Source organism: Aplysia californica, unplaced genomic scaffold, assembly GCF_000002075.1.
Source record: "Aplysia californica isolate F4 #8 unplaced genomic scaffold, AplCal3.0 scaffold00286, whole genome shotgun sequence".
Lineage (NCBI taxonomy): Eukaryota > Metazoa > Mollusca > Gastropoda > Aplysiida > Aplysiidae > Aplysia > Aplysia californica.
This window is the reverse complement of record NW_004797556.1, coordinates 255027-263842: the sequence shown is the minus strand read 5'-3', so window position 1 is coordinate 263842 and position 8816 is coordinate 255027. Positions and strand designations below refer to the sequence as shown.

General features: G+C 37.6%; 1 protein-coding gene across 1 annotated transcript in view; it reads left to right on the top strand.

The window, feature by feature from the left end:
* Window positions 1–8816, top strand: part of LOC101861292 — a gene marked incomplete in the record, with an annotated part of 116052 nt that overhangs the window by 86708 nt on the left and 20528 nt on the right. The window contains 6 exon segments of the mRNA XM_005101510.3: window positions 209–345; window positions 855–1082; window positions 1952–3011; window positions 4303–4474; window positions 5467–5692; window positions 7306–7833. Of these exon segments, the coding sequence (XP_005101567.2) occupies window positions 209–345; window positions 855–1082; window positions 1952–3011; window positions 4303–4474; window positions 5467–5692; window positions 7306–7833 (2351 nt within the window).

Below are 8816 nucleotides of genomic sequence, written 5' to 3'. Positions count from 1 at the left end.
CTCTCTCTCTCTCTCTCTCTCTCTCTCTCTCTTTTTCTCAGGAGGAGGAGGAGGAAGGAGGATGAAAAAGACTAGAGATAGTAAACATACATGAAAATGTCATATGGTGTGAGGCAGATTTGTTTTGCGAAAAGAACTGCATCATTCAATTGTTCCAATTGTTTCATTGTATTACCTTAGTCTTTAATATTCATATTATCTTATACAGATGACGTGAATAAGCTCAAAGCAATGGGAATGGCTGGAATGGCTGGCTACATGTTCCCGTTCACCGCCCCACACCATCCAGCTTTCCCATTTCATCAGATGTTTTCTGACCCAACCAGAGTTCTTCCATTCATGCCTGTGAGTGCGTTTTCTTGTTATATTTTTTCCCACTCACAGGAATTGATATTCTCGGTTTTGTTGATTTGGTGTGTCTAAAAACCTTCTCCAGATCTTTGTAAATTAATACATTGTAGAAATTGTTAAAAAATGTATATACAGTTTACAGTTATCTACTGGAATCTTTTGTAATATATTTTCCAAATTGATCTGATTAGCTGTTTCAGGCTGCATGGTAAGAACTGGGGCCCCGGTTTAGTTCATTTGATTGTCTTTTCAAACTCTATAGGTGTTAGTTGATCTTACCTTTGATATATCCAATGAATGTTGAAAGATTATGAAACTCAGAATTGACTTTGTGATTCTGTAACCTTCTATGTCAACTAGACATTAAATTTAAATCATGAGCCTTGCTCTGCACACGTGCGGGGCCCCTCACATCGAAGGCTGTGGGCATGATTCTGCTATTAGCTGTCTTGGTTTCAACCGATTTTAATGTGATATCCTCTCCCTCTCCTCATCTTTTCCAGAGAATGATGGACCCTGTGACTGGTGAGATCTTCGCAAAAAGAGCCCGGATAAGTCAGCAAATGATGGCCCCCATGAGGCCCCCAAGCCCAGACCTGAGATCGTCCAAGCCATCCACATGCACTGTGTGCAAAGCTGAGTTTTCGAGTGAGTTTGCTCTGGAGTCTCACATGGAAAGTCATGTGATTGTAGACACACAGCTGGAGGCAGAAAGTGGCAATGCTTGCAAGGTGAGCTATGATTTTGTAATTAGGATTTGATGAGACAATAATGGGCAACTGTGTGGGTTAACTTTAACTTTCCTTTTAACCTTGCAAGGTTATTCAGGAAGCAGAATTTTTCAAATATAAAACCTTTAAAATTCTTCTAAGACAATCTAATTTCTTGAACAGTACATTGGAGGTTCAAAACAAGGCCATCTGCATCGTGTGATATGAATGGAGGGAATGGGGCTCCCTGTTGTGATTTCCTTTTGTTTTCTTTTTTTCCTTTGTGCGCAATCCCATACAAATGACACCATCTGGTTATTAAAATGTGGCAAGCTTGGTTTGTCTGCTGCTTCCATCTGTTTTATTTTGCATGTGAGGGTGATTTTAGTTAGTTGACTGTTTTTGTTGTTGTTTTCGTCATTGTTTTTTTTCTTTAAAGACAAGTAAGTCATTCAACTGCGTAATAAACAAACATATGCTTGGTTTTCTGGATATATCTATTTCTGGATATATCAGTTGTAACGGTCCTATCTTCCTCTGCTCCGTTGAGTCAAGAGGTGGGCAACCTTCTTTTTTATTCTGTTGAAGAACATTCCTTTTTTTTTCGTCACTGATAAATTTCAAAATGAGAACAAAAAACTCTGATATGGTGTTATATATTACATGTATTACTTCATGTGGTTATTGTAGTAGTACTGTTAGTGTAAACAGATTTACATTAATGCCATACAACACATATATAAGAATGTACACTGCTTTTTCCTGTATTAACTTGATTTGTTTTGCAGTAGAAATGATATTCTATCCATATTCTGTTCTAAGTGTTGTATGTATATTGTAGTTGTATTGCTGTAATTTAATAATAATTGTTTTTCTTCTCTCTTCCATAGACTTGCCAAGTTGTTGCCAAATCTGAAGAAAGTCTTCTCTTGCATACCTTGACTCACCATATGCCAGATGAAGAGCTAGCTGACCTTGACACGCCTCCCAAAACGGGCTCATCCTCAGAAACAGCAGATGGAGACAATAGTAGCAACAACAACAACAATAATAATGATAATAATAGCAACAATAACACAGACAATGACTCCATAAAATCAGGTTTCCAAGAGTTAGGCTTTGCTAGTTTCACAACAAAAAAGTTTCCGCTGATTGCCAAAGCATTCTGTGAGAGCAAAACCATTTTGAAAAGTGAAAGTGAACCTGTTTTTAAATGCCAGGAGTGTGGCAAAGGCTTCCCTGTTGAAGGCGCCAGAGATCTGCATGAGGCTTCACATCTGCCTGAGGAGTATACAACTTGTCCAAAGTGTAACTGTCACTTCTCAGATTCTCTGAGACTGCAAGAGCATATGCTGAAACATGTGTCCGATATTAAATTTGATGAATATTTGTCTAAGCATGAATCAGAAGAGGAAGCCATGCCTCAAAATTATTTTCTGGCCCAATTTGGTCTTATTTCTAAGGACTCCCCTGAAGAAATTGGCCAAAAACACTCCATAAAGACAGAAGATGATGAAAGCATTGATCTGAGTGTCAATGATAATGATGATTATGCTATGTCAGATGCTGAGGACAGAATGGACTTTGACAATTGCAAAGAAGAAGAGAGTGAACCATGCGCCTCTCCTGGTGTTACAGCCATAAAGAAGGAAGAAAGTGCTACTGACTCAAAGCTGAGGTTGACAAACTTTTTCCTACCCTCATCCAAGTCAGCTGTTCGTGTGCCAGAGACCAAAGGTTTCCCCCTTTTGATCCACCAAACCAAGCAGTCTGACCGTCCCACGTCTGTCCCTGTGAGGTCAAGTTCAGAGTCGGATGATTTGTCAGGACAGACAGACTCACAAACTACGATTTTTGAGTCCTCAGTTGTGGCACGGGCTGTTGTCCATCCACCTGTGTTTCCCTGTAAACACTGTGATGTCATCCTTGCAAGTCCAAAAGATTTAGAAGGTGAGATGAAAAGCATGGAGTGAATGCTTTTTATTGTTCTATTTGGTTTGGGCTAAATCAAAGCTAATTTTGATTTTACTGTGTCAAATCTGTGAAAATATTTCAATATAGTGGTACAGATGCTTCAAACAAATCCAAAAGAACAGTTATAAACATGATTGAAGATAATAGAGACCTATTATTTAGTATGAAAGGTCAGCTGCTCTTGTTTAATGCAGTTTTGTCAATTTTAGTGCATATAACTGTGAAAGAAATTGTTTTTCGATCTACTGTTAACTGAATTGAGAATTGTATTCAGTACTTTATCATTATAGTATGATTGACATGTATATTCCTTTTTCATCTCTATGCATACTCAGAACTGTTCAAACGGTAAGCTGTTTCCTGACGTTTGTTGCTGTGTAGAAGTTTCTGTGCTTTTGTGTCATTTGTTACTTTTGAGTTTTGTGTAGGAGATTACACTCTTATTACATTCTGACATGTTTCAGATGTTATCAGTTTCAGTGTTGACTTCCTGGGTGTCTTTGTCTAAGAGTGGCTATCTCAGACTGTTTTTTTTATTTGCTTTTTTGTTTGAGAACTAGCTCATGAACTCCTCAGATAATATGCCAATGTGATGTTTTATTTGATTCCTCTTCTTACTTGTGGATCATACGGCATGAAGCATGATGAAAGCATCATTTGTAGGAAAAAGCACACAAAGCATAATGGTTTCAATTAAAACATAAATTTAGTAGCATGGCATTTGGATGTGGGGATTGATGCACTTTTAATATGACCTCGCAGCTTATGCAGTCCTTTTAGAGGAGCAGAAAAAGACAGGAGATGAGAATGCACCAAATCTAGCATGGGTGTGATGTTTTTCTTGTTGTGCATGTCAACTATACAAAGAGAAATGCTAAATAATTAATGCCTATTTGTGCCTTCATGTGAAAGTTTTGTGGATGTTACCAAATGTCATGGGCGTTGTACTTGCCCTCTTCACTACTGTAATTTGATTAGTCTATAAAGTTTCTTTGTATATTGAGTTGTTTACATTCAAGAGTTCAAGAGAAGTTAAAATACTGTCTGTCAATAAGTAAACATCTAAAATATATTTGAGTACTGATGCTTTGAAGACATTCCATTGTTATCAGAAAGGATTTGATACGCTAAATGTCGAATTTTCAATTATGAATTTTTTTCCCCTAGTTTTATCTTATCTTTCCGTGAGTGATTTCGAAATGAGTAGATTTTTTAAATTTTTTTATTTAATCAAACTTTTTCAATACATATTATGATTTGTCTACAGCTCACCAGCTTACCCATAAGTCACAGTATGAATGCTTGATCTGCAACTACACCAGTACAGATAAGAGCACGCTGCAGCGTCACATGCGAACACATAGCGGAGAAAGGCCGTACAAGTGCAAAATTTGCGAGTACTCCTTTACCACCAAAGCGAACTGTGAACGACATCTTAGGTAAAATTATAGATTTATACTGTACTTTCTGAGCTACTGAGTGATGCTATCCAGCAGTCAAATAAAATACCCTTTTATGAGTTTAAAGTTTTAATAAGATGGACTGAATCTGCAACAAATTAACTTACAGTAAGATATTTTACTATACGTTTTCACAGATCTGAAATTTCAAATCAAAATCATCTTCAGTTTAGCTTCACCAAATTAGAAAAATAAAAATTTCATATACGTTCCATGCATTTTATCTCATATTCCAAATATTTTGGACTTGCAAGGATGACATCATAACATTATACTCACCTACAGAGTTTCTAACATAGGTTGTCACAGACAAAAAAAGTAAATATTTCAGATTGTAAACCAGATATACTGAAATAGCTGATTCAAAGTTAGGTCAGCAGAGTTTAGCTAACTGTTTATTTTGAACATAGAGTATAGAGTATTTACGTATATTATGGGCTGAAAGAATAACTTTGCTTTTAGCATTTTAAAAAAAGTTTTGACTGTAGCATAACTGACTATTTTGAAAAAGGTGCTGGCAGAGAGTTTCTTTCTTTTCCCATCTTAAGGATGAGCTTTGCAAGTATGTATGAACATGAAACCAGGAATACCTGATGCCATTTTTTTATGTCATCTCGTACAATTTGGCAGCACATATTAATGTGTAAATATGGATGGTTGGCAGGTGCTCTAACATCATCTAGCTGCTCCTTCTTTCCTTTCAAACGTCTATCCTCCTTATCTTTCCTCCTTTGTTTTTGTGTTCGTTACTTTCTTGTAACATCTCTAATCTTCAGCACTTATACAAACTAATTGTATTGCAAGTGCTGTAAAACGTTTACTTAAAGAATAATTTGCAGGTTCACATTGAGCCATGGGAAATTTTTAATATTCAACAGTAGCAGGGCAATTACAATTTTTAAGCTTTTAGGTATGACTATCACAGTAAAAGATCCTTCCTACTATTATTTTTCTTTCAAATTTTCCCACAGACAAAGACATGGTCTGCACAAAGACCAGCTACATGAGTATCTCACATCTAACAAGTACGTCATTGCCAGTCGGAGTCTGTCCCCAAGTGACTCTCCCACTCCCCAAAGCTTTCACGAGACTGTATGCAAAAGCTGTGGTTTGGATTGTGTCAACTCTAAAGGCCTTCGGCAACATTTGCAAAATGCTCCTGACTGCAGAATGGGATTCATTTGTAAAAAATGTGATGTACGTATATGTATAACTTTCCTTGATTTCTCAGAGTGTAGAAATTTGTGACCTGAAAGGGCATTCAAGATTTTGGAGATCAGTAGTTTTTGCATGCATGCATGCATGCGTGTGTGTGTGTGTGTGTGTGTGTGTGTGTGTTTTAAAGAGTGAGAAAGAAAGAAAGAAGGAAAGAAAGAAAGAAATAGAGAGGTAGAGAGAGATGGACTGATAGGCAGAAAGTAATAAGACAAGCAATCGTGCATGTATGTGTGTGTTTGTGTGTGTGTGTGTTGGGGGTGGGGGCGCGTGGGTGTGCGTGTACATGTGCGTGTACATGTGCGTGTTCGTGTACATGTGCGTGTTCGTGTACATGTACGTGTATGTGTGCGTGTTCCTGTGCGTGTGCGAGCGTATGTGTGTGTAAATAAAAGAGTGAGAAAGAGATAGGAGAGTGAAAGAAAGAAAGAGGGGTAGAGAGAGATGGACTGATAGGCTGTGTAAATAGTGAGATAAACACAACACAGACACAGATACCTACAGAGAGAAAAGGCAATAGAAAGAGAAAGGGAAAGAAAGAAAAAACGAGAAAGGAAAAACAGAAAGAAAGAAAGAAAGACAGAAAGACAAAAGGACAGAAAGAAAGAATAACAGAGAGGCAGGCAGGCAGGCAGACAGACAGACAGACAGACAGACAGACAGACAGACAGACAGACAGACAGACAGACGGACGGATTTCCATGTGAGCATATATGGTCTTGTTTGAAGCAAAATGTTTTTACAAAGAAAGAACGAGTTCGGAGGCTACAGTGAGATAAAAAGGGTTTGATATTCTTTTTTTTGTGGATGCACATACACTCGCATGCATACGCACACGCATATGCACATACATGCACATACACACACATGCTCACATGCAGATACACACACGCACACTCACAAAAACACACAGATGCATGCACGAACACACACAACCCCACACGCAGGCACTTGCACACACACACACAAAAGCAAATGCACACATTAATACACACACACAAGCACGCACACACACACACACACACACACACACACGCACACACACAAACACGCACACACACACCCTCACACTTGAACAGATACACCATGCCTATGAACTTGATAACAATCAAACCAAAGACCCAAAGAATGGTAGTTTATGTAGTGCTGTTCAAAGAAATAATTAGTTCAGAGGAACGTATCAAGATGTTTTGTTCACAGTATCCCTAAATCACTATTGTAACAATGATTACCTGTAACTGAAGGATGTGCTGTGTCATTGTGATTGCTTTAAAGGCAGACTGTTCTTTACTTTCTGATGTCCTTTTTCTATCTCTTTTTCCATGGAAGGTAATACACATTTTTGCTTCTGTGATATTGTGGTTAACTTTTGAATGCTTGCTTTGCCTCTTTGATCTTTATGCTTTGTCGATGATTAAAGGATATTACTGCTTTCATGTTTCCTCTAGTTCTAAAACATTAATATTGTCTATAATTTTGCTTTCTTTTGCATCTTATATCCTTTAATATCATGTGTTTGTCTTCTTTTTGACCTCATATTAAGACAATGTCAAAAACTTGAATATTAAAATTAACATTCTATTTCAACGCAACAGGCACCCTTTTCTACCAAAGACAGTGTTATGGAGCACATGAACAGACACCACCCTGAAGTGAGAGGTCCCATTTGTGAGAGATTTATTTGCAGAGCAGAGGTCATGTCCTCTTCACTGTTGGATCCAAATAATAAGCTCTCTGCCCCTCCACCCGCTCACTCTACACCTGCATCTGCAGACAAGCCAAAAGAGAAACCGAGCTGGTTGAAGGAGATCAGTATCGCCCCACACAGGGGTGACAGCGCTGTTGTGAAAAAGTTCAAGTCTAACACCTTAACCTCAGATTTCAGTCCGCAAGATGTTGACACTGAAGGGCCTCTTGACTTCAGCAAGCAAGTGAAACCAGGGTTAACGGTCGAAGCTCCCAGTTTATTAGCTCAAATGTCCGGTGGAGCCACTTCTCCTGCAGTGGACACTTCAACAGAAGACCAGCCAATGGACCTGTCTGTCTCCTCACAAAAGCCTTCTGCCAGTGCAACACTTGATAAAGTCCAAGATTGTGGTGTCAGCCACAGCTTCCTTCATCAGGTAGCTGCTGTAGATGTGATATCAAAATTTGCGAAGTGGTTGGCTAAGCATAGAAGACAGCCTTAACGTGTAGAAAAATTGCAGATGTAGAAGAGTAATGGTTATGGAGTCCTTTTACTGCAATTTCCTTTTAGTGTGACCATTTCCTTTTTTGTTGTTGCTGTTGTTGCTGCTGCTGCTGCTGCTACTGCTTCTGCTGTTGTTGTTGTTGTTGCTGTTGTTGTTACCTTTGTGTTGTCTTTTTTTTGGTTGATTAATTTGTACGGTATTTGATTGGTTTTTTTTGGTTTTTTGTGGTCTTTTTTTGTTATGGATTAAAACAGAAAGCTTGCAGTTCAATTACAGCAAAAACTGTTTTCATATCTTTTGTGCAATTGTTGCGGATGTTGTTGTAAGTCATGCTGCTTTGGTAGCTGATGTCATCGTTCAAATATCTCTGTGTATTCATCATGTATTTTTATTATATAAAAAACTGCCTTTCTATCTCATTAAAAATGCAACAATTTATGTGTTTCATTAAATTATCAAGTATAGAACTTAAATGCGTTTTAATTTGGTACGTGTGATTATTGCCTAAAGCTTTTCACAGTTAAGTTGTGACAGTATGAAAGCAAATTAATTTTTTATAACCTTTTTTTGCATACAAAGTTTGTATGGATTGATCCAGTGTCAAAAGTCGCTAAATATAAACAGGAAGTTTTCTAATTCTAAAAAATGAATCTTCTTATGGAAATAAAGAAGCAATGCTCAAACAATGCTCTCCTCAAAATTTGACACTAACAAGCAAAATTGGTGAATAGAAACTGTATTGACTGCATTTTCACCTATTGAATTTGCTATGTGCGATGTCCTCCTCCCTTTCAAATGCACTTCAACCTAGAACTCGTGAAAGAGAAGGTTAGCATTGTTTTAGGACAGATGTCAATGAATATGTATGTTTTATTTCGAAATTGAAAATGACATTATGATTTGCAAAATATAAT